The 27,061-nt window shown below is 38.3% G+C and overlaps 1 protein-coding gene and 1 pseudogene across 3 annotated transcripts in view; one reads left to right on the top strand and one right to left on the bottom strand.

The window, feature by feature from the left end:
* Positions 1 to 414: 414 nt before the first annotated feature.
* gpm6ab (glycoprotein M6Ab) overlaps positions 415 to 27,061 on the top strand; it is a 49,238-nt gene continuing 22,591 nt past the window's right edge. Inside the window, exons 1-3 of one of the 3 annotated variants that reach the window (XM_067584445.1) lie at positions 415 to 628; positions 2,307 to 2,353; positions 5,332 to 5,463. Coding sequence is in view for 1 of the 3 variants with exons in the window: in XM_067584444.1 (XP_067440545.1) it covers positions 19,889 to 19,925 (37 nt within the window). In the remaining 2 variants the exon portion in view is untranslated. Of the gene's footprint in view, positions 629 to 729; positions 1,184 to 2,306; positions 2,354 to 5,331; positions 5,464 to 19,739; positions 19,926 to 27,061 lie in introns of those variants that run through there. The other 2 variants (XM_067584446.1, XM_067584444.1) reach the window with 2 other exon arrangements.
* LOC137173353 (histone H2B-like) lies at positions 5,650 to 11,269 on the bottom strand (annotated as a pseudogene).

Genomic DNA, 27,061 nt, shown 5'->3' with positions numbered 1-27,061 from the left:
GATGCTATGATAGAGCAAAGTGTTAAAAATGAGTTCGCTGGCAAAGACATGATGAGTTGAGATTATGGATGTATAATAGGAGCTGGATAGGGTGTCGCCGCTCTGCTTTGCAGCCAATTTTTCCCAGTGGCCACTCGCAGTATTGCAGTGAAAAATTCCCCTGCGGCCCTAAAAGGATTTTCCCTATTGACCACCATTGTAAAAGAGACGCCTGTAAAACTGTTGATAGGACCCCTCGAACTGCAAATAACGTCAATTATGACTCTTTCTATTATGAACTTTTGATCCATGGAGGTTCTATGTTCGTAAAACTTTCCTCGAGCCGAGAAAAGCGATTTAAATATCCGTGACGTCATCACTATCTATTGGCCGAGCGGGAGCTCGTGGGCGAGGCCAGCGGTGGAATTACTAATGCGCATATTCAGTGGGCCGCACAACGCGGAAGCAAACCCGGAAGGTAGAAACTTTTTTTTGGCGTATGCGCCAGGCGAGCAATTCCTGTAGGACTGAATGGGCGCCATTTTTAGTCCGGTATCCAGCTCTTAAAATACATCCGTGGTTGAGATAAAAAAGCAACTACCCAAGCTGGGGGACCCTTGGTACCGGAATATGCATCGACAGCACTGAGGTAGAGGGCATGTCATATATATAGGCTGTCTGTGAAGTCGTGAGTTGATTGGTTGAGCGAAAGAATAACGTCACATGATCTCAATTGTATAGTGTCACTGAGTCAGTCCGGGCGCCAAAGTAACTTAATTCATTGCAGCCGGTTTGGGATTTAAGAGCTTTTTGGATTAATCTTTATTTCTTCATTATTATTATTTTTTTTTACCTTAAAGGATTCTCTTTTTAAGAGTGCTCGTGTTCTTGTGTATTTTTGCTCCGTGTAAAGTTGACAGACGGTATCATAGATAAAGTGGACTTTCTGACATCCTACAGCTCGCTAACTTTACCAGCTAATATTTAGCATTAACTGCAGAGTACTTTGAAATTAAGGACGCAACCAACTCGGGATATGCATAGATATGCACTGGAAGATATGGAAGACCACTAAGACGTCTGTTCAACAGATAGTTATTTGCAGTGTGGACAGTGCACTTTTTGCAAGGTGGTGAGGAGTAACTTGAACTTTAGCCGTCAGTCAGCAGCAGCAGCAGGGGTCAACAACATCAGCAGCTGATCAGTAATATGTCTTCAACATTAAAACACTCGCTCCCGACTAACACCAGACATTACACCAAGCTAGTTTTTGTCGTTAAATAATTTACATCGATCTCTGGCTGACCAGTGAGTGTGTTGTGCTAACATTATAATGTTAGCTAGTGGTCTGTTAGCTAACAGGAATCTATAGTTAACCTGACCGCATTGTGTTAAACTGAAACAGCTTCATGTTACCAATCTGTCAGCATGCCTTAGTTACAGGTGTTAGCTCTGTATCTTCTGCGTTCATATGGCATGTGAGAGCACTGTAATCTAACTATAATTCAGCACTGTTATACCAATTCAGTGTGAAAACCCTGTTTTTTCCATCTCTGTAACTTAACAATTAATTACTCTAACATTAGGTCCGATAGAGATGGCAAAATGAGGAAAAGAAAAGGGTCTGCTAGTCTACCACCAAACTGTGTGAAATTACTGTTTTCCAAGATGTATATATATGTATGTTTATATATATATACACTCACTGGCCACTTCATTAGTGTAATGTACTGTGCAGTGTAATACAATACAATCCAACAGCTCTGCCCTAAATCCTACTTTTACAAAGTTTATACATTTTCAGTTTTTGTTGACATGCACATTGTGCATTATATTGAATGGTATTCCTAATATTTTGTCCATTCCATTAACACACATGAGTACAATGCACTCCAGTACACCACTACAACCTCAGTAATAAACAAAAAGTAGAATTATCACCTTTCTGACAATGTCAACAAAAACTGAAAATGTTGAAGTTTCATAAATGTAGTTATGCTTGTTATACTAGGTGCCTATTTTTAGATATTTTATATTTATATTTTATATTTATTTTGGCTTAACCACAAGCACCTCAGCAGTCATATTCTTAGATCTGTTCTCATGTACTAACTCACACAAACAATATTGTCTCTGTTGTGTAATTATCTTAATTTTCACAGAGAAAACAGTACTTTAAGGTAATAGAATTGTTGTCAGTTCAGTGTTTGATCATCAGCAGAACCTGAACATGAGATCCTGTGTATGACCAAATGGATGCTGTTCATAGGAACCTGACCTCACCACCACCTTGGCTGTCCTCCTCACATTTTACGATATGTTCACAGTTGAATATCAAGAGGAAACAAAGACATCGCTGGAGTCTGTTCAGAAGGTATTGCTCATCAACATTTTTACATCACATCCTATTTCCTTTATATTCTTTTTACCTGCATTTTCCCTATGATTGTTAAGCTTGCTATTAGGATGGATTTACAAGTATGTTCCAATAGGTAACAGGGATAGACACAAAGGGCCCTATTTTAAGGATCTGAAGCGCACGGTGCAAGTGCATTGAGGGTGTGTCTAAATCCACTTTTGCTATTTTAACGTCGGAAAAATGGTCAGTGCGCCAGGTGCGTGGTTCAAAGTGGTTGTCCATAGTCTCCTAATTAATCATGGATGTGTTTTCGGCGTAACATGCCATAAACCAATCACAGTGTCATCTCCCATTCCCTTCAAGAGCCAGGTGCGCTTGCACCTTGGCGGATTGCTATTATGATGGCACATTTGCCAAGTAGTAAGAAGGAATGCTTCTCTGCAGAGGCAATGGATCTGATCGTGTGCAAAGTGAAAGCGCACAATCCATAACGAGCACACTTGCCTCTGCTGCTCCTGGACCCTCCTGTGGTCACAGGCCACCAGTTTAAGATCCGGTTTATTAATTTGTTGCAAATTTATCTTCGTTTGGTTTTTGAAAAGGTTGATTTTTTTAATGACAGCTTTGGTTTCTTTAAAATCGTTTTATTCAGTCATGGAGTAACAAATCAGCAGGGTTTTAATTGCTGAAAGTATGGAAACCTGATCGCTGTACTCTCACAAATGTCAAAGAATATTTGTTAAATATTGTTCAGAAATTAAATCATTAATTTTAATCATGTAAAGAATCATCAACACAGTTATCAGGTCTTGATCAGTTCTCCAAGGTTCTGATCCTGTTGCTGGCAGCAGCTAGAAGCTGTGCAGATTTATTTCCTTCTTTAGTTTAATCATTCTTTTCATCTCATTTATTTCCTCATGTGTTCCTCATGTCATCATATATTGATGCAGCAGGAAAGTTGATCTGTGTCTGATCCGTTTATGTCCGTCTGCTTAAATACCTATGTGTATCGACACGATTTGGTCAAATAATTAGACAATTTAATCCCCCGTTTCCGCAATTAGTTAATTCTGATAAATATTATGACTAAGCATTATGGCATGTATTTTTTAAAATATATTAATATACACAATAATAGTCTTTCACATGGTAATCCTTTTATTTGTTACCTTTTGCATGTTTGTGTGCTGCTGCGTGTCCTGTGTGTGTAACGAGCAGAGTGTATGTTGTGCACCAGCCTGTGTAGGCGCACATTACCGTTCTGATAATGCGCAATTGACTTTAGACCAGGTTTTTGTTGGTCAATAACGCAATCACTCTCTGCTGCCTCAAGATAGCCATGCGCCAATAATGCGCCTGACAACACCTTACTTTTAGACCAACACGCCCATGAGCGCTCTGATGGGCGCAAGTGCCATTGCTATTTCAGCAATGTGGGCGCTGGACGGGAAAATGACAACTGCGTCGGTTTTAAAATAGCAAAGACACTTGCGCTGCGCTTAGCGCCACCCTGCGCCGGGCGTAAGATGGGGCCCTAATATTTTTAAGCACTGGCCCCACGGGCAACCAAGCCCCTAAATTTGGTGCCTCAAATGGAAACTTATTTAAAAACAACACAGAACAGTCAATTTAACTCAACATGACACAGCCTTCCTTAACTGTGACTTTTCAATAAATTAACATAATTGAATATGCCATATCGATAAAAGTTGACACAGAAAAAGTTTAGAAGAAACCATATTTATACATTTATATTTATATTTTAAAGCCATATTTATAACAGGTGAACCCTGGCTGCAAGTTGAGTTACTTGAACGAGCCTCTGATGAGTAGATCAAAATCCACTTGAGTATCATCTGAATGCTTCAATGGAAGGGATACAACTCAAGAAAATCTGACTTTTTGTACAAATGAGCTAAGTTGGTCAATGCCACAGATTTGCTGGCCTAGAAATATTTTCCTCTTCATTTTACATGTCATTACTTCCTGTTTTTAAATGTTTCTGATGCCTCAAACTTTCTGATTATTTCCAGATTTATGTGAAAATGTGGTCTCAGACTTTTGGACCCCACTGTATATTATTGGTTTTCTAGGGATTTAATGTAAAAGGATAATTGATCATTAATGCACATGAGCTCCTGCTGATAATGTTTTACTTTTTAGACTGAGATTTGCAGCTCTTGTATGATGAAATCCCTGATGCAGTGCTCTAATTCAGTGCTATAGTGCCACCAGTAGGGCGAGGGAGGCATCATCTTTTCATGCTCTATCTGCCTACAAGCCCTTACGGAGGGCACACATTATCTTGCAGACACTCTTCCCCATGTATTAAAGCAAGATGGCAGCTGTTGTTGAGAGGGTTGTCAAATGTGAAGCATAATCTCCACAGACAGCTGTTGAAATCACAAAAATATCCCACTGCATATGTGTTTTGAACATAACGGTATCTACATTGATTGATCAAGGCTCCCAGTCTGTCTGTGAGCTCATCTGTTTCACTACAGGCACATTCGCTCACTACGGTGGCCGGGGAAATAAAATCGATAAATACAGACACGGTTGATTTCTTCCTGTGGAGCGACATGGAAACTATTTTGGTTCAGTAAATTTCTGCTTTCAGTCAGCCTGGTGAAGGACGGTTAGCTGGCTGCTGGTCAGCAGCTGCTTCTGTGGACAGACGCTGAACACAGGTCAGAGTCAGTGTAGACTGAACAGTTACCACGCTTGCTCTCACTTCCTATGTGGATTCCTAGTTGTGTTGGTGAAGGCTCGCAGTATGGGGATGAAACTTGGTGGCCACAGGGGGCCACTTACATGGAATATTTGTTGGCCAAAGGGTACTTTTTATGGCCACCGGCCATCAGGCCATGGTTAATGTCGAACCCTGGGTAATTAAAATCTTGTTAGGTGTAGCCTATTCTACAGTTTTGATCACAGCTTGGCTATTACACTGACAGTAATGGTAAAACATTTTTGTTTTTTGTCATCTACAGTAGCTGTCATTCAATTTGCTGAACAACACCAAGCAGCAGTGGAGGATCACAGTGAAATCACCTGGTGGCTCCTGACCTGCAAGGATCCAAAGTCTTTTGGCCCAGTGGACTTGTGCTACAAAGTGGACTGAGGTGGGCTGTTGGACTCTTTATAGACAAGTACACATGCACAAACACAATTTTACTGTGGCTGCCAGTGTTGTAGTCGAGTCATAAGTCTCAAGTCCGAGTCGAGTCTCAAGTCCCCAGTGTACGAGTCCAAGTCCGAATCACCAAAGAAGAGTCAGAGTAGAGTCCCATTACCTGAGTCCGAGTTGAGTCCCATTACCTGAGTCCGAATCCGAGTCATCAAGGTTGAGTCTGAGTTGAGTTCCAAGATGGGCTCCAGTGCTCCATTCTGTCACGGTCAAAGAGATGACATACAAATAAAAAAGGTCTTCATCAAACAAAGATGACTTAGCTGTCATATTAAAGCCTCTTGAAACGTGGCTTGAAATCATAAAAATGCATATATGATATCAAAGTTGCGTGTCTCATTAAACATCCACGAAAATCTGAATGAAAATAAACATTCATAACTATTAGAAAATCTAGCTCAAAAACAGCTCATTTGGCTGCTCAAACCATTTCTCAGGACTGTGTGGGCATGTCCAGATCACATTTGATTGACAGCTCACTTTCAGCTCAAGTACCATTTTATGTTATATTCATTCACTAAAACGTTTTGCTGATATGGAATAAACTACCAAATCTATCAAATGGAGCCTACTTGGTTAGAAAGCTTGACTAGCAAAACAAGTTAAACCACCCAAATCTTTGTTTTTATTTAACTATACCTCCCAGAGTATGACGCTAATCGTTTTAGCATCTTCCATTCACATACATGAAACGGTTAGCATAGGTTAAACGTTATGCTATTAACTACCAAATCTATCAAATGGACCCTACTTGGTTGAAAGCTTGAATAATCCACTAACTAACAAACTAGGTTAGACCACCTGAAACTGTGTTTTTATTTAACTATACCTCCCGGAGTATGGTGCTAATCGTTTTAGCATCTTCCATTCATTAACATGAAACGGTTAGCATTAGCATTGCTATGCTACACTTTTGAGCTACTTGTCCACTCTGTGATTAATACAGATTCGGATGGTGTGACCAAGTCTGCTAGTAAACTTAACACAGTAACTTTCAAACCATGTCAGGCTAATTTGAATTCTCAATCCAGCTAAAAGCTAAGAAAAGTGCAGTGCATTGTTCTCATGCGGGAGTGTTGTGAAGTCAGCTTGGCCGGATAGCCACGTCAGTCATCTTTCTCCTAAATATGATTGGGCAGATATTTATTATGTAATAAATTCCCTTGCTTAGCCCCGCCTAACTGCAACCCAGTAACAAGGGAAGGGAGAGAAACTTTCTAACAAATTACATAGGCTATGTCAAAGGCTATGTTCTCATTCTTTTTAGGTGTTTACTATATGCACATTAGATCCCAAATTACATAAAAAATAGCCAATCATGGATTTGCCTTTCCAGAGGCTTTAATATTAATGATGCACTGATTACAATTTCCTTAGCCGATTCTAATTTCCAATTTTTTAAAAGTCTGACCGACTGATTCTTTTTTTTGGACTCAAAGGTAATACAAATTGTGAGCTTTGTGTCTTCTTCACTCATGCTAAACAACTTCCATACCAACAACATATGTGAGTGTGTGTGGCTGTGGCTTCCTGTGCGCTGTGTGTGCAACGTGCATGTTGTGTGTGTGTGGCTACACTGTCTGTGCCGCAGCTGCTGCTGTGTGCGTGACGTGAACCATAGTGTGGCTATGTGCGGAAAATTTGACAACAAAAAATTAGATATATATTACTTCTTTATCAATTAATAAGTTTGAGTCCTCATCTTCAACTTCTGAGTCTGAATGCAGTCAATGCTCAAGTCCGAGTCATGAGTGCTCAAGTCTGAGTCGAGTCACGAGTCCCAAAAATCAGGACTCGAATCAAGTCCTCTGTCAAGTCCTCTGCTTCCATCGTCTTGTGCTGATTCATTTTGAAAGAGCAACGGCCAATAGGGAAACTCCAACACTTGGCCGGCCAACCAATGGTGAAACTTTATCACTCATTCAGTCACTCAATCACGGATGACCGTGGTTATAGGGCTGGTCCATGGCCAGTCCAGCCAAAAACTGGTAAAAAGTATATTTGACTCAATGACTTCTGACTATACAACTGTTTTCCCGTTCACTCACATGTTTATTCAGACTCAAAGGAAAAACAACCATCTGTTTGTAATAATATAAAGCTATTGTGGTAGCAGCAAACACACTGATTAGGCTTATGATGCAGCTTAGCCAGACTTCCTATCAGAGATTCTCTGTGGCTGTGAACATTTCTTCTGTTATTCTGAGGACTATTTGCAACATAAATAATCTTCAACACTGTTCTCTGCAGTCGGTGCAACATGTGTGTATTACACTTCTTATTTATGGTTCTACTATCAATTAAACACACAAACAAATAAATGATAGCGCAGTAACATGGAGGTCTCCGGTCAGTCTGTTATAATGTAACAAATAATAGTTACATTGTTGCACCATGAACGCATCATTGGTGAATTGTAACATCATTTGATGAGCGCCTTGCCGCAGTATTTCAGTTGCAGTTTTTTGTATTCTGCTGGTGTTGACTTTCAGTAAAATTCAGATTAATGTCCTCAAAATCTGAGTACAATAGTGTTTTACAGAGACTCCACCGAACTGAGATGGACTATATGGCACCATTTAATACACATAATATATGTATGTTTGTATATATATAACAGTTAAGTAGGGCACACATTTATTTTAAGAAAAAAAGAAATGTTGACATAAAATAGATTTAAGTATTTCTAGAAACACATTTTCCTTTTGTTCCATGATGTTCACTATGTGAAAAGAAAAAGTTTTTCTTTCAACCAGTTATGAGTCATTTTATTTTTTGGTTATTTAGTTTACAATAACAAAACTAAATTAAGTCCTTTCAGCAATTTTGTCCCACAATCTGTCTTTCATTTTACAGCCAGTTTAAAGCCAGTTAGGTTCTGTAATGTATGTCTTACTCATTTCATATATATTTATACTTCATCTCTCAATGAAAATATATCATTATAGTTTGTGCCTTTTGTAGGAAATTTACAAAATTAACTCACTCCCAACATTTATTTTCCTTCTCATCCAAAGAAACACTTTCTGGAAGTTCCCATCAATTAAGGTGCCCGTTAATTCTCATTGACCATTGTCAACATATCACGCGCATGTTTACATAATGTTCTACATCTACATAGAAATATGAAACGCACCATTGGCATTAAGTATAAAGCGAGCATATCATTTTTGTTACAGGTCAGCTATACTGTAAGGACAGCTTGCTCTTCAGAGGGAGTGGGTGGCTCTGAGAAGAGCCACTGGGTTGAAGCTTGTCCAGCAGCAGAGCTGCTTTGAACTGGTGTACTTGGTCTGGTGTACTGGTGTACTTGGTCATGGTCTTGGTGCCCTCAGACACAGCGTGCTTGGCCAGTGAATGCATGGCAGTCTGGATCTCCCTGGAAGTGATAGTGGAGCGCTTGTTGTTGTGAACCAGACGAGAGGCCTCACCAGAGATGCGCTCAAAGATGTCACTCACAAAGGAGTTCATGATACCCATGGCCTTGGATGAGATGCCAGTGTCTGGGTGGACAGTGGGTTCAGTACTTTGTACATGTAGATGGCGTAGCTCTCCCTCCTGCTCTTTCTCCTCTTCTTGCCTCACTTGCCGGCGGTCTTTGTGGCGGCTTTCTTGGAGCCCTTCTTGGGTGCTGACTTTGCTGGTTCAGGTTTGTCGCAAACACAATACTCGACAACAACGAAGATAGTGTTGAATGGAGGAACAACTGTACTTTTACAGGCTCCATGCAAACACGGCTGTGTGGTCCCCCTCCTGTGACTGACTGAGCTGCTCACTGGGTTGGAGGCTCATGTTTCCATTGAAACCCGGTTTGTTCAACCTCACCAGAGAAATTGTGCTTTGAAGAAGGAAAATAAGAAAAGACCAACAAATAGTAATTCAAAGGGGAAATTTCAGATTTGATTAAAGTGGCTCTAACTTCGGTCCTCGGTAGTGTGCACTCACACAAAGTGTGGAAGTGTGAACCGCACGGGGCTCCGCTCTGCTCCCTATCATCCATTCATTACTATGAACAATACTGAACATTTAAAGTATAATAAATAAAACAAATAAAAAGTTAACGTTTATTTTAAATTAATACAGACATTACAAATCTGAATCACTGATGCTCACTTGTATATAATGTTGAAATCTAGAATCAGATAAGAGGACTTAAATCCATTCAGTGAACTCAGCTGTGAAAGCTTTTACACTGAGCTGTGAGGCACTTTAAACTGGATGTCAATCATTTCCAGTTATAAGAGACATTTTAAGAATAGAGAAGATATATTTTGTGCTAATAATAGTACTGTAGTAGCTATAGTGTTGAAATGCTCCTTTAAATAGGCTACTGGTTCATAGCCAGTTGCTCTCAGTTGGAGCTAATCAGTCTAAGGAACAAGACCATTTTTTTGAGCAGAAAAAGAATTGATCTTGTAACTTTTCATTTGTTCTTAGTAAACCCTTGAAATGAAGTTACTGCCACAGTGTCAAGCTACCTGCCTTCACACAGACTGTGACTTAGTAGTGGTCATTTGGATGACAGAGAAGATTGCAGCTACACCAGTGATTATTACATCACCTTTGATACCAAGTATCAGTTTCACATAAAAAAGTACGTCAGCTCTTTACATTAATGTGGCTGGAGGCTGCACAGTGTTATGTATAGAAACACAGGATTTTGTATTAGATTAGTGCAGCCTCAGGAAACCAACTTGTTGACTCTAAATGCCCAAAATTTGCAGATTACTTCAGTGAGAGGACTACCACCATCAGATCTAGTATCTGTCATCTACACAAACTGGTAACAGTTATAGAAACACCCAGTCTGCAGTATGAGGTCACTGTGGAGAGTTTTTACCTGGTTGATGCTGAAATTCTCAAGAAAGTAGTAATAACACTACAGTTTTCCACTTGTGCCTCTTGAACCAATTCCTACCTGCTTTTTAAAAAATGTTAATTCAGTGTCTGAGGAGGTCCAAACAATTATTAATCAATATCTCCAACTGGGTATTTCGCCCACAGAATTTAAGACTGCGCTTGTTAAGCCTCTTTTAAAAAGAAGCAGCCTTGATTCATAAACACCCAGCAACTACAGACAATCTCCAATCTTCCATTTTTAGCAAAATTTTAGAGAATCTTGTGTACATGATTTTACTGATTTTAAATGATTTTATTAACTCAAACAATGACTTAGAAATGTTTCAGTCTGGTTTTTAGGCTAATCACAGTACAGAGACAGACCTAGTAAAAGAAGTTGATGATATCAGGATAAATCCAGATGCCAATAAATTATTAGTATTGGTACTACTTGATCTGACTGCAGCTTTTAACTTGGATCAAAAAATGATTTAAATAGACTGAAGGATCATATTGGTCTCTCCTTTATTATGATGGATGAGGAAGGTTTGAGTGAGTTTTAATGAAAGGACATAAAATCAACTCATCCTCTGACAATGCTTCTAGCTTATTTGCTTTTAGCAAAAACTAAGCTAGCGTTCAGATAAAAATATCATCACTGAAGATTATAACTACAATCTACAATAATTTTGTCATAGACCTGTCTTTAAAATGTAGAAATGTTGACAAAATTGAATTATATTATAATTATTGTTATTTTGCTTTGTTTAAGGCTTAAACCCTTTAAAGCTAAACATTAAAATTACCTTGTTGAGATAATATGCATCATGTTGATTACAAAATCTCTAGCTACCTAAAATCTAAAATACTCCTGGGGGCATCTTACCCCAGGTAGTGGGCATCTTGCATCAATACTCCACCAGCACATTACAACACAAACTGACATTTATGGATAATGATACTGTACACACAGAAATCATATTCAGCCAATCAGTAAACAGACAAAGTTATTAAGGTGGGCGTCTTCCCCCATCAATCATATATTGAAAAAACTATAACTTTCCTGTTTAATACTTGTGTAAATTAACAGAAGGCCGAATTTATAATTAAACTGAGTTTACATATATTTTAATATTAATTTTCATGTAAGTCAGCATATAGTTATTGAAAAATAACCTATACAACATTTCAGTCAAACAGTAATTCACAGATGGTCCCTAACTTAATGTTATCATGAGGAGGGGAGGTGAGTTGTTGTTGAGGTAATCCAAGTTAAATTAAAAAGTGCCCTTTTGACAACTGTGATGAAAACAAAACTATTGAACATTTACTTTTAAAATGCTAGAGCTCTAAAGATGTGTGGGGGGGAAATGACAGGTGTTGGTTTTAATATTATGCTTTAGTTTTGTTAACACTATTATTTAATGATGTATTGTTGATGAGGTATTATCATCATGATTGATGATGAGACGTGTTGACTGTATTTATATACAGTCAATGTTGCCTATGTGTAGCTAGTCGATTGTTTGTGTTTATATATAAAAAATATAACTGATTTCTTTAAACTTTCAAATATCAATATGTGTATCAGCGTCACAAATTCAGTATTGATCTGACTATAAAATCAAAGAAAAATGTTTCTAAAGGCTGATCTGACATAAGAATCTTCTCAACAACAGTCTTGCATGGTTTTTTTTTATCTTATCACACTATTCTTAAAGCGGCTATAACCAATATTTTTTATAATTCCAGTGTATCATATGACAGTGTGTAATGCTCCCCTAAGCTTTACAGAGTTTTATAGCCAGTTTCAGCTCATTGTTAAGCTGTCCAGCTGTACCTTTACTGTTTTGGTTCACTCTCAGTGCTCTCACAGTGTTGTATTGGGCTTCAGCAGGCAGCTGTTTTAGGATAAAAATATATTTTTTCCTCAGGACTTGGTAGAGATCAAAAACAGAGCTAGAAGAGAGTGAATATTGGACTTATATTCACCAGGTGGACAGAAACATGACACCAAATGAATGATAATGTAGCTCCGTAGCTGCTGGATGTGGAAATAAGCAACTGTTTGCTAACAAGTTTAACATATCAACTTAAAAGATGATAATATGCCAGTATTTTGTTCACGCTGCCCCCAAGTAGCCAAAAAATCAGTTAATGCAGATTTAAATAAAGTAAACAAGATGTGTATTTATTTTCACTGTGTATTTCACATGTGCTGTTGTGGTCTTTACATTAATGTGACAGCATTCGGTTCAGACCTTGTATCCATTCAGACAAGTGTTTCACAAAGTAAGACTTTATGTTAAAGTTACTCAGGCACTTATTCAGACAAAACCAACTTGTAAATTTGCCATCACAATCACATAACAAGCTGCGTGTCTGGAAGGATATCTCAACCTCAGGTGCTTCAATTTTGACCATCCTTTTTTAAAATCTGGACTAAATTACTTGAGTATTCTTTTAAATTGACATACCTAAAATAATGATAGGATATTATCAAAGTTTAAATGGGAGATTGTGAATACTGAAATAGACACAACTCAGTCAGCTAGATTGTTTCACATATTCGTACTGACTCTGTTTAATAGGCTGAGCTCAAAAATGGTGGTGCTGTCAGCCACCAGCTGGGGGAGCTCTGATACAAACAATAACTGATTCAGTTGATGACACCAAAGATTAATGATGCTCAGTTCAGTGTGAGCATTTGATGTTCAAGATTTACTTGTTAATGTACTGAACATCTCTGCTGGTCTCCCTCCCTGGTCCCTGGTCACTGGTCACTGGCAGTCTTCACTCCCTCCTGTGCAGATCCTCATATACTCGCTTCATTAATTACACTGTTTTTGTAATAGTTTGCAGTTTCCACAGTGTGAAATGTAATTAAGAAATGGCCATTTAGGGGAACTGTGGAGGTCAAGATGAGATCTGGAAGACCAAGAAAACTCTTGGAGAGAACTGCTTGATGCTGGTCAGAAAGGCAAATCAAAACCCCCATTTGACTGCAAAAAACCTGCAGGAAGATTTAGCAGACTCCGGAGCTGTGCAGCGATGCTTGCACAAACAAGACCTTCATGGAAGAGTCATTAGAAGAAAACCTTACCTGTGTCCTCATCATAAAATCCAACGCCAGAAGTTAGCAACAGAACATCTACAGATGCCTGATGCATTTTGGAAACAAGTGCTGTGGACTGATGAAGCTGAAATAGAACTCTTTGGCCACAATCAACTAAGGTATGTTAGGAGAAAAAAGGAGCAGCATTTCATGAAAAGAACACATTGCCAGCTGTTAGTTTTTTTTTCTGATTGCTTAGGCACTATCTTTGAAACTATAGGCTATTTTTGCAAAACTCTACACACTAACCGCAAAAACCTTCCACCAAAGCAAAAGCAAGCAATTCTTGCAAAACTCCTCAAACTCTTAAAAAAATGTTTTTGCATCAATACAGTACACACAAACCATCATTTGAATAAGCACATGGAGCACCAACTACACACTGACAGTATAAATGAAAAACACTCATGGCTTTTGCTTTTTCTGTGTGCAGGGCATAGCAGTTTGCAAGTTTTGTCATACATGTAGTCAACACACACAGGAATCCAAATGTGTAATGTATGGATGTGTATTCTGAACATAACACACTATCAATACAAATATGGTGAAAAAGTTATTTATTTATTTTTCTCAAAATGTTCAAACACTCCTCAAACAACAAAAGTGCAACAGAACAAAAACATTTGTGTGTTGTGTAGGCTTAATCTCGTCTTCTTTGTGGGTTTGGCCATAAGACTTCATCATAAAAATGTTTACACATGTGTCAATTTGGACAGGCATCTGGCAAAATAGTGTAGCAATGTAGAGAGCAATGTTTACAGTTTTGCTATAAGTGTGTTATAAAATTACGAACTGAGTGTAAAGCAGATAACATGCATTCAGTTCAGCACACTTGGTAAAAGCATTGGCTACAAGTGTTAATGGTTTCAGAGATAGTGCTTAAAGAATCACTGTTAGTGTTTTTGCATTCAGAAAAAATCATAAGTATGGGGGTGGATCCATCATGCTTTGGGGTTGTGTTGCAGTCAGTGGCACAGGAAATGTCGCATGGGTGGAGGGAAGAATGGATTCCACTAAATATCAGCAAAATCTGGAAGCAAACATCACAACATCTGAAAAAAAAAAGCTGAAGCTGAAGAGGATGGCTTCTACAACTGGGTAATGATCCTAAACATACCTCAAAATCCACTATGGACTACCTATAGAGACGCCAGCTGAAAGTTTTGGAATGACCTCACAGTCCCCTGACTTAAACACAATTAAAAATCTGTGGCTAGAGATTAAAAGAGCTGTGCATGCAAGACAGCCCTCCTTTCCATATCCAAGAGAGGCTGTGTTTACATTTCTTCGATTAAAAAAATCACCAAAATGTATTTTTTCAAGGGTTGCCCAAACTTTTGCATACAACTGTATCCTAATGAGCAATAAAGGCATACACACATGACTCCATGTAAATTTTTCTTTTTTCACTTTTGATGCTTTGTGTAGGCAGACATCGTAATTATGGAAGGATATTAACCAACGTTTTTGGATAAGCAATATTAGACATGAACACATTATATTGTAATAATTACAAAATTATCAAATTGACACTAAGATAAATGGACTGAGAGCAACACAGACAGTTGGGGGTTTCTAGGTCTTCTACCCAACAGAATAACTTATGTTATCAGAATAATTTACGAGATTCTCTTAATTAATTCATATTATACACATAGTGGCTTAAGATATGGATGTTTTTCCACCAATGCCTGGCAATTGTATACATATATACTTATTCCCTAGGAGATCAGCACTGAACATTGTTGGCATGTTTCAGGCACTAGATCTAAACCTTGCCCTCCCTCTGCATATTTGGCCTTTCATATAGTGAGATCTCTTGTATGGCCAATAGATTCATTAAATTATGAATTTATCAGTAACCAGTAAAAAAGCAGGATTGAATTCATTTACTGTACTGAGATATCAATCCAAAATATTCCCAAACAGAAAATCTTCTCTTTCTTCCAGGTTCCACTTTTTAGCAAAACAACTTTTTAGCAACAAAAGTTCAAAAACTCCAGCTCCTCAGTCAATATTTAAATGGAGCAAATGGTTAAACTCCGCCAACCAACTGACAACAACCCATTAAGGGGTTGACTTTGCACAACTTTAAACGCAAAATTAAGTGATAACAGTCACTCATTGCATTTCAAGCCTTTTTGGACTCCAATCAAGAGGCAGTGAGGACCCTCAGGACTGCCTAGATGTTCAGCTAGCCTTTGAGTAATAGCTCACTGGACCCAGTATATTAGAAAAACACTGGCACATAGCAGCATGTGATCCCTCTCTGGAACAGACCTTTGGTTAATGCGATTTACGCCATCCCCCGGTTACATAGACTTCTCTGTGTGGAGGAGGAAACTCCTCACCACACTTTATGGATATGGAGCACAACCTCTCTAAGTGTTATTATTTCAGAGTTGAAAAGGTCAGCTGTCGACACCACATCCTTGTTAATAAGTTCTGCCTAGTCAGGGAAACTTACTGTACATAATACATTCCCTTGACACATTCTCACTGAGGTGTTGAAATCTATAGACAGATTATACTGAGGGCTTTTAGCAATCACTCAACTGACGCTGTAATTAAATGTTTTTCTCTGTATATTAATTCAACTTTGTCATCCACATACCTTTGTTTTAGTAGGCCTCTGGCAGGGAGGCACAGCCTGTTACATGGTATTCTTAGAGAAAAGAATCTGTAGGTTATGTTTAATTGAGTGATGTTTTGTCTTCTCTACTGCACATACTCAGCTACATGTAACAAATTGTATATTTTATGTAGCTGGGCTATTATACTTCTTTAGCTTAAATTTATTACTCCGTCAGTGTGTTTTTCAAGCATTTATTGCCGTTTACTTATATGGTTGGGTTGAGTTAAACAGTTTATTCAGTTTAAGAACTAAGTTTATTTCTTAGCTTTTTCCTTTTCTATTTGTCCTTTTTCTTTTCTCGTTTTCTATTTTCATATTTTCCTTGTAATTATTCTTCCTTTCTTGGATGGACTGAGGCCTGAGGGTTTTTTTTGTCTTCCTCTACCTGTAATCACGCTCCTCTCCTGATTGACAGAGGTTGGTCTTCGTGTGTATATTGCTGTCCAAAATCACTCCCTTGGTCACACATCCACTACTCCCTAACAGGAGCTCAACAGTTCACTCTGCAGTGAACAGTAAATCGAGATTTCAGACACTCATAAATCATTGCCATTGCCATTTGCGTCATCACTCATAGGTGTAGAGTCGCACAATATTAAATTCTAGCATCTATAAAATGTAACTAATTGCATTATAGGTTTGTTAGCAGAAAGTGTATATACCATGGACGCTACTTTTTTTTTTGCTCCATTGTAGAATTTTTGAGGGCTCTATAGTTAGCTCTATATATAGTGATTGAATTTCACACTCTGAATAAAGACACTCAAATAAAATGACAGAGATTAAATATAGTGCACTACATAATAAATAGGAAGTGGTTTCAAACATAGCCTAGGTGGAAGTCTTGCCAAATGAACCTGAGTTCTTTTCACCTGGTGCCATATGAGTGCATATCAGTTGCTAGTTTGTTGTTTGCCATTTGATTAGATCCATGGCTTTAATATTGTTTTACCTAATAAACTGCTTTTTTCTTTTATTTTCATCTGATTTTACAAGAATTAGTAGCCTTTTGTAGGCACTAAAGGGTCAAATAGCATTTGTCCTACTTACTATGGGCCAACACCATGGTTTCACCTGAATAGAATCAGGGTGGGTCAAATGGCGTGTATGAGGTAATGTATTTCAGGGTTCTTAACGCCACAAAATGTGGTAAGAAAGAATAAAAATGGATAAAGATAGTCAATGATACTATGGATGGATTACTATGACTTTTTGTAGAGAAGTTCACATTACCTAGAAGAAGAATTCTACTCACTTTGTGATCACCTGACAATTCATCTAGTGCCACTTGGAGGTTTACATCTTCGGGTTTTGAGAAATGACTTGAAAACTATCAGATGGACTGCCATGACAATTGTTACAGATATGCATGGTGCCCAGAGGAAGTGTCCTAATGACTTTGGTGGTCCCCTGACCTTTCATCTAATGCCACCAGCAGCTCAAAGTTTTCACTTATTCTATGAAATAGCTCAATATCTACTTGATGGATTATATATTCATGTTGATAATGACTTTGCCGCTCCCCTGACTTTTCATATAGCTCTTGCATGTGATTAACATTGGTTTTCAGCAAATTCAGTGTTTCAATAACTATTCGACAGATTGTCATGAATTTTGATACAGACACTCATATCCCACACAGGATCAGATCAATTGAACTCTATTTATGGATCAGTTAATGGTTGCTCAGAACTGATTCATACAATGTGTTATTTGACCACGTCGATGTTATATTCGTCTAACATATTTCTTTCTAAAAGCCTTTTCCCTTCGAATGTTAAAAGTGAAAAATAGTGCCTGTCCTACTGCTTTACATACAGTATGTTGGCTGTGATGTGCAGTTTGTTGTTTGCCGACTGAAAAGTGGGCAAGAAGAGTTTTAGCTGTTTTATGTTGTTCAGGTGTTTCAGTGTGAGCAGAGGTCTTAACCTGGAAATGCTTGTGTGGATGCAAGTTGGTGTTTTTTCTCATAGTTTTTTTTATCTTTGTCTTTCTGGTTATTTTGTAGTCGTTTTTTGGTTTTGTAGTTTTTCCTCTTTTGTGTTTTTGCTACTTTTTCTCCATCCATTTTTCATAGCAGGCTATTCAGCATTCTGGCCCACTGGCATAGCTTCAATGGACACTTAACTTGAATGAATCCTTCATTAATGTTATTAATCATATTTTTGTGTGTTTTGCCCCATGTTGACAGAAAGTTGTGTTTCTGGCTTCCTGATGATTGTAAGTCCAATATTCACGCTCCTTTCAGCTCTCTTTTGGTCATCACCACTTTCTGAGAAAATGTCTGGCTCTTTAGCTGATAATTGCCATTTTGTTCACCATGGTCACTGTGTTTGTCTACTGTTTGGTGCTGGCAGGTGACATTAGTGTACAGTGGGTGTACAGCTGCCACTGGAAATGGGGTTGATGATTGTGATGAGACTGGACAAAAAAGACTAATGTTGCAGGTGTAAACCCAGAAAATTGAGCTGAAAGATTCTAAAAAGCTGTGTAGAGTTGAGAGGTTTGATTCTGTGCAGGTTCATCACAAACTGACATATACAGTAAGGCAGTCATTTGATCCATTGTTCTTAGAAAAATATTGATCAGTGCATAGTTCCAGTCCAGTTCTGTAACTCCCTAACTTTTTTTGTAATTGGTGAGCCTTTTTAAGTGCTGGCAGGTGTGTTTTTGTGCTTTGGACTGAGCTAGGCAAACTGTGTCCCCCTGCTTCCAGTAGACTGACTGACTGACTCTGTAGATTATCCACAGTAACTGGGACAATTGTCTCTGAAAAGACAGGTTGCTGTTGAATTTTGTAAGTGGAATTTTACAACGCTGTGAGCGCCACCAATGAAATTCCATTCATATCCATTGTATTGGGATAATGGCACAAACCTCAGAGAGGGATATCTGAAACCCTTTTTTTGATATTAGAGCTTTAATTTAAAATACAAAATAAATTTAGCCTGGTCAGAGTTTGATGTCACAGAGGTTTCTATGTCACACGAAGTGTTGCTGGGTAAAGTTGAGGCAATGTCTACTTACTGTATGTTGACCTGTGTTTTCATGTGCCTTACCATTGTGGTGCGCATGTCATTTTTAATTTTTGTCATTTCAGTGTGTAGAGCTGCCTTGTGTGATGACTCCCCCTTTTTTTTGTTTTTCAGTATATTTTTGCTCAGACGAGTCCTGTGACTTCAGGAGATTCTCATAGTGTTCTGTTTAATCTATGTGTGCTTTCTAGTGTCAGTATTTGTAACAGTAAGCTGTATTGCAATTCTTAGATCTCATCACTTACTCACTATGAGTGAATGTAGACTGAGATAAACCTGTTTGTGTTTTTATATATGAAATGAAAGGTTTCATCTGTCTCTGCTCATTAGCATTCTTCGTGTATTAGACAGTTGCATTTATTTGCTCTAAATAAAAAAAATGAACTGAGTGTAAAAAAGGGGGTATGATATTAAGGAAATGTTACTAAATGTCACTGTTTACACTCAGTTTACTATTTAAATAAATACATAATTAAAAAAAAACATCTGTAGAGAAAGCGATAGCTGTAGATGGATATGGAGATAGGATGCTGGAGAAGCCCAGATTGCAGAGTGAATAGAGAGAGTGTAGAAACAGGGACTTCCCTGAGCCTCCATCATCTGCAGGGAGGGAAAAAAAACACTCACACACACACAGCCTCCCACATACACACACACGCACACTGTGCTGAGAGCTAGTAAGGGGCTTTAAACAGATTCACACGAAATAGAGACAAAGGGACTTTAACCTGCCACAATGGAGGAAAACATGGATGAATCGCAAAGCCAGAAAGGTAGGATAGAAGGGCAATTTGTTCATTTTTTTATCTTTTATCAGCTGTGCTATTCTGCCATTGTTCTGTTCATCCATCCCTCTCGGTATCATGGGATTCCTTTGTGTGTGTGTTGTGGGCAGAGAGAAAGAAGACAGCATACATGTCCTGCAGAAAAAACAAAGCATCAGATTTTAGTCTGATAGATATGTTATTTGCACATTTTCTTAACTCAATTGACAGAGAGCGTTTTCCTTGTCGTTCCTCTCAGCAGAGGTGGGAATATGGGCTGTGAATTTTAATCGTGTCATCTATATGTCTGCTCTTTATAATACCGTGGATTATACGGCCCAGTTCTGATGTATGTTTCAATGAATGGACGGATAAATAAGCAGATTGTTTGGGTTGAGGATGAGAGGAGATGGCAGACACTGGAGGGTCGGTGTTGTTTTGGAGGCTGGACGGACAGATGGATGGACAGATGGATGGATGGATGGATGGAGGAGGTGGGAGTGGCAGGGGGGAAGGAAAGGGGGAGAAGAGGGTAATAGAAGGAGGGAGTGTGGGGCAAAACCTTGAAATAAAGACAAAATCAGAGGGAGGAGGGATAAGTGGAGCAGTGATTGATGCCTCCATTGGGATTTTCTTTGTTAGCCTCCATTGTTGATGCTTCACGCTTGTCTGAACGCCTTTTCCTCTCCTCTCTCTCCTCGCGCTCTGCGTGTCTCCTTTTTTTTTCTGCTGTCTGTGGTGCTCTCTCTACCCTTTCCCTCCATTTTCTTCATATCTCTCTATCACTAGTCCTATCTCTTTATGCACTTTTCTCTTCAGCCTTTCTGACTGTACTTAATTTGAAAGTGGATTTTCTGTGTCTGTCCCTCTGCCTCTGCAGGTCTGTCTCTTGTTTCCACTGTCTGTCTTTTTCTGTCTCTCCCTCTCCCCAACCCTCTATTTTGACTCATCTCTTGCTCACCTCCATCTCGCTCTGTAGGTTCCCTCCCTCTCTCCCTCCCTCGTTCCCTGCCTTTTTACCATTTTTCTTCCTCCATCCATTTTGTTTTCTTTTTTTCAGTTTTTTTGCAATTTTTGGTACACATCCCATATAAAACACATATTCTCCCTTTGTATGTCTGTATTTTGCATATGGCGTAATGGCAGCTGTCTATATTATTTTTGTTGTTGTTGGCGGTAACAATGGGCGTGTCCATTTTCTTCATCGCACCTTCAGTATGAAATCAGACATAACCGATGCTGCTTACACAGATTCAGAAGCTATTTATTACTATTTTTGAGCGGTAATAATCAAATGTTTGCATTTATCCCCATATTAACGTTTATTAAGACTGTATCTATGGTAAAACCATTATGGAATTGTCTTCTGTTGTGTGATAGGTGGATCTGTGTGTTTTTTCTGTAAGGGACCTGTTTGAGCCAATCAGAAAGCGGAATAGGGAGATAAGATGTTTCAAGCAAACATGATTTTTCATTCCAACCACTTTTTCTTTTTTTTTAGCCATCACCCCCACTCCTTCTGTTCATCTGTTCAACTAGTTCCCATCCCACACTGGTGTCATTCCTTCCATCTTCATTGCTTTCTTTTTACATCTTCCTTCAGTTCTGCTGTCACTGCCCCCCCCCCCCCCCCCCATACAGGTGTATGTGTGATCAAATGTGTTAGGACAGGCGAGAAGGAGAGAGATGCAGGAAAATGTGAATCTATGAGACAGGACAGAGAAAGCCAGCGATGCTTGAGACTTGGCAGATCGAAGTCGGAGACATGAAGAAAGAAACAGCTCAGTACGCTTCATTTTGAACTGATAAATGACCTTAAATGATTGATCTTAAATGCTAGGATGCACACTTTTCTTTTTGCAAAATTCATTTATATTTTTTTTCATTTCACAGTGTTTGAATCTCGAATCTACCTAAATCAAGGTTTAACTGTTAAGCCTGTTGCACAGAGTGTGAGGAATTCTCTGCTCCTCTGATAACACATTTTATAATAACTGGCTGCTTTGCACTTGGTGGCTGACTAACATAATGGATAATGAACAATTAAGCTGTGCAAAATGCAACATTAGAATTCAAAATTCTCATTAAATAGTTAATAATTAAATGTTTTTTTTCATTCTGAAACTCTCAGTGTGTAATACATCCCATTTACTATTTATCAGACTTGTAAAAGATCACATGACCAAGTATTAACTCCCAGGTGTTGCCTTTAGGTTGTCATTGGTTACTGGTAAATGTATTACATAAATTGGACCAATGAAAAAGAGAGGATGTGGCAGCCAGGGGAAGATTTTACTGTAAGTCCCACTATTTAGAATTTATAAGCAGTATATAAACATTTAATAAATAGCACACTATAATATAAGTGTGCATTAATGTATGTGTACTGTAACTCCTCTGTGAGAACCCATAAGTGGAGGCTGCTGTTTAAACAGATCATGAATGACAATATAGTAAAACACAGCTGTAATAAAATAAAATGTCTTTAACATTTAACACAAATGTTAATAAAGTGCTTGTGAAAGCTGAATAGAAGGACTTAAACTAAAGTGTTACCAAAGCCAGATATAACCTCCACTATTAGTTCTCATTAGCTGCCTGGATACTGTATGTTTTTCATACCTATGTTAGCTGTTTAGACTGCTTTACATGAGGCTATATTTCTCTTCGGGTTAAATAAATACTGATTGGATCCGATGTTCAATGGCAATTTGGTGTCTACAACTCCTCATCATCTGTATCATCTTATGTAAGAATTTCTGAAGTATGTTGTTTGCTGTTTCCTGTTAACACTTGCTGCAGAAACAATCACCCAAATTCTCCACAGGGTTCATCAAAGTTTCATGTTGCCTAATCTTATCTGAAAGTGTGAAAGATTTGAAAGAGAAAGCGTGGCAGAGACACATGTAGAGGTTTTGATCTGTTTCTGCCTGTAGCTTGCTGGTCATCCTGCTGAGGACTTAACACCACTTTCAGATTTATGGGGTTTAATTGGAAATCTCAGGTTCTGTATCTAAATCCAGGTTATTCGTTTCCTCATGTGTAACTTTGGGGAAAGCTGGAAATCTCAGGTTGTGTATCCACATCTTGAGCCATTTATTTGGTCATGTGAGTGCAAGTCTGTAGCAAGGCAAGTTAGTTTACAGTTGCTAATGATGTTGTTATGATGACAGATAATTGTATGATTGTGAATTATTAGTTTGGAACAAGGGACAGTTAATTCCAACAGTCTTCGGGCATCTTACGTGGTGTTTCCCTTCACAGAAATGTACTAATATTTTATGTAAACCATTTATGAATGTATGCTGTAGAGGTTAAGATTTTTAAATGTATTTGTCTTACCTTCCAGACAGGCGTTGGTTTCCATATCGTGTGTACAATATCCAAAGCAGTTATCAAACTCCTGAAACTTGCTTGAGTTTTACAGTCCATCACAGTGATATCTGTGTGCTAAAGCAGTCCTCAAAAGTCCTCACTGCATTACATCTTGATAATAATGCAACTTTAACAAAGAAAAAATAAACGTAGATTCAAAGTTTGCTGAGATTAAATTAGACATCTGAGGAAAGTTTGCTAATTTATTTTTTATACTGTACAGAAATGAGAAAGCCAACGGCTGCCTGGAAGGTAGGAAAAAATGAAGATCATTTAAAACACATTAAAATGATGCATTATTTTTTTTCTCCCAAACACATTTAGATTTAATATAATGCTTTACTTGACACATATTTCTAGATGGTTTGCATTCCATAATTGTTGTACATCTAACCCTGTGGACCTTTCTCTGTCAAGCCCTGATTTATCTACAAAAATAATCACTGCAAAGTGTATTTTCATTTTAAAGAGTAACATTTAAAAGTCTCCATCATCTAATAGCAAAAACAGATCACACAGCCAGAGAGAAAATGCCATTATATGCAAATAAATCCACACTTTAAACTTTTTGTTTTTATAATTCAAACAAATGGGGAATGTGAGGAGACAGGATCACAGGTTGTGGAAATAAAATAAAATGTATGACAGCTAATTTATTAAAACAAATTTTAATGGCTAAAAGATGAACACAGTTCAGTGATATTTTGTGTTGTTTTATATATTGAACAGTCAGATAATTGTTCTCAACAAGAGTGATGACAAGTCAGAAGCTCACTTACTTTGTGCTGACTGTAATCGTCCACAAAGAATTATTTTCCACCTCCAAATGAAATCGGTGCCTAAGCTTTTATACTGTGAGTTCTTCAGGAAAATAAACAGCATGCGAGAAAAAAGATTTTTCACAGGGGTAGTCACCACTCACTCACCATGACAATGTTGAGCAATTAGGCCTTTCAGCACTGAGCCAAGATGTTTTCTGTTAGCACTATTTCAGACCTGATCACTGATCACCTTTAAAGAACATAATGGATCAGTAATTGTGCCAAAAGTCTGGCTGTGTGAGATTACCTCCGTCTAAACAGTAACCCTAAACCTTATACATGCTATACCCAAGGAGGTTTATCAGTTGGGCTTGATTTGAGATTCCAGTGTAACTCTCACAGAAAACTGATATGTCATCTCTAATCAAGTTTTAATTGAGTTTTTAACTGAGACAGTGCGATATGGGGAGAAGGAGGACAGAAAGTGTGTGATTACTGTGCACAGTGTATTAAATCCCCATATGACAATAATACCAAAACAAAAATACACCTAGAACCAGACAAACAAACATCAACAGAAACCTGCTGGGGTTTGTGTACTGAATTTGTTTGATCTATTCTTATTTGATCTGCTTTTCCTTGAATTTTCTGTTTGTCAGGTTTGAGTTTGTGGCACTCACGTCTTTGGAGAGATACTTTTCTTTTGTCCACACAAGGTGCACATCACAACTCATACTAATTATCCAGTTATTGTTAGATTTAGTTCAGTCTAACAGGAGACGTAAAACACATCCCCTCATGTATGCACAAGGACTTTTCCCAGGAAAGACCTGCTTGATGCTGATGTTCCACATAGCACATGTAAAAGTTTTATTTCACTGGCTGGAGATTGGCTCATTATATCTAATTATAAATAACTGTTTATTAGCATGAAGATACATTATTTATGAAGCCTTCCCCTAAAATGTATTGCTAAAATGCCTCTTAAAGTAGGAGTTTATGGTGCATGATTGAGTCAGAAAAGACATTCAAGTGTGGAATTGGTGGTCTGTTTGGCCAGTTCCTAAACCTGCAGAAAAAGAAGTCAGCATTAGCCTGTTCAATTTGTGAAATTAGTTTGTAGCTTTATAGATCAAGTCAATGGGAAAACTGACAAGAGTCATACAGCTGAAAGTGGACCATGTGTATTTCCCTCATATCCATTTCATTATTATGACCACTAATAGAAAGGAACTTAATGGAGAGAAGAATAAGTCAATACAAATTGACTTAGCAGGCCCACAGCGGGTGAGAGAGGAAAAGGTGGGGGAGGAGAGGAGAGACAGAGAAACAGATGCTGGAGAGGGATAAAAAGCAGATGAGAAAGCCACACAAACATGGGGTTCTCCCATCATGTTTTTTTACTCTGAAGGGAATTTCATTACCTTCCAACTAAGTTAGCACAAGCTCCATTCTGCTGCCTGTGAGAGTACCACACGTACACACTGTGAGCAGCTGGATAAATGTGCTCTATTCTGACCAATAATGTGTAGAGGAGGTTAACCTAGCCCTGATTGCTCTGCTAGTGCTCGCTCTGTCTGACCAACTCTTTGGGCACACAGTTTGTGGGCAGACTGCCGTGAAATGTCTTGTAAATAAGAAATATTCAAATCTAATGGACCGATCACTGTGAAATTTACAGAGCACATCCACGCTTCTCAGAGGATGAAACTTTTCCATCCTGGTCAAGCCATGAGGGTTCGTTAAGCACCACCCTCAGGCCAAAAGGGCAAGGTATTTCATAATCTAATGAGCAGATGGCCATGAATTTTGCTGAGCATGTACCTTTTTGATTGTACTGATCGCTTGGCCATCCTCTAGTGCCACCAGCTACTCAACATTGTTCTCTGTAAACAGGGAAAAGGTGGAGGATCTGTGGCTAACCCTGTTGCTGGGTATGATGTGCTTTTTTAGATGTTATCTTTTTTTTTTTAGATGTTGACTTACTATTTCATTATTCATTAATGCTCAGAGGTACCTACACTCCATAATCACACAAACGTCAAGTGCAGTTTTACAAGAAAATAGCTGTGACAAATGTGTGGATGCTATTCATTCACCGCTGATACAAATGGAAACATCCGTCTCACAAAGCCAGAAATCAAACCATCAAGACTCGATTAAGTAATTAGGTAACGTTTTGACACTTTGACACTGAACAAGTGATGGACTCAATGAGCTGGTAGAATTTGTATTTGACATATTTCACACTGAGTTGTATTTGAACGTGAGGTTTCCAGCTGTGAATCAGAATATCTTCCCATATTCCTGTGAAGTCACCATGGTGGTTGTCATAGAGTCCTGGCAGTGTTTCCAGTTTTGACCGTCTGTGGAGTGGCTCCAACATTTAGTCTGTGGATGACATCATCACTACAGTCTGTCTCTCTGCTGTTCATCTTCAAGACGGAGTGGTTCAAAATCTCCATTTACACCTTTACAGTAGAGAAATAACACCACTTTAGGGGTGAATTTTCCTTTCAATTGTAATTCTTTGCAAATGACTTGTCAGTTCAATGATTATTGTTGAAAGAGCTGCTAAATGAATGGTATTAGACTGAGTTTCAGTGGAAAGTTTTATTGTCCTGTGATGGTCTAAAAATGGTGTTTCAGAGGCTTTTTCCTTGGCAACTGTACTGTTCTCAATATGTCTTTTATAAGCATGAAACTGGAAGAACATCATTACAGAACAGCAGCTTTAAGGCAAAAATATAGAACTACAGTGTGTATTTTTGGTCCATTTGTGTTTGTATTTTTAGGCTTACATGTGCACAGTCTGAGGTTGTTTTTTGTTCATTGCAAAAGGATTGTAGAGGAATCGTATGCAGTGAACTACATTGATATAAAATTTTGCACACATTTGCACACATTTCTGTTCTCCATTTTGGAGGCAATAGAGATGTTTTCTTCCTCTTACCTTCCAGTACACAGAGTGCAGAATGATTTTTTTCTTTTGTGAGACACTTTTTAAAA

This window comes from Thunnus thynnus, chromosome 3 (genome assembly GCF_963924715.1).
Source record: "Thunnus thynnus chromosome 3, fThuThy2.1, whole genome shotgun sequence".
Taxonomy (NCBI): domain Eukaryota; kingdom Metazoa; phylum Chordata; class Actinopteri; order Scombriformes; family Scombridae; genus Thunnus; species Thunnus thynnus.
This window is presented reverse-complemented; position numbering and strand designations above follow the sequence as displayed.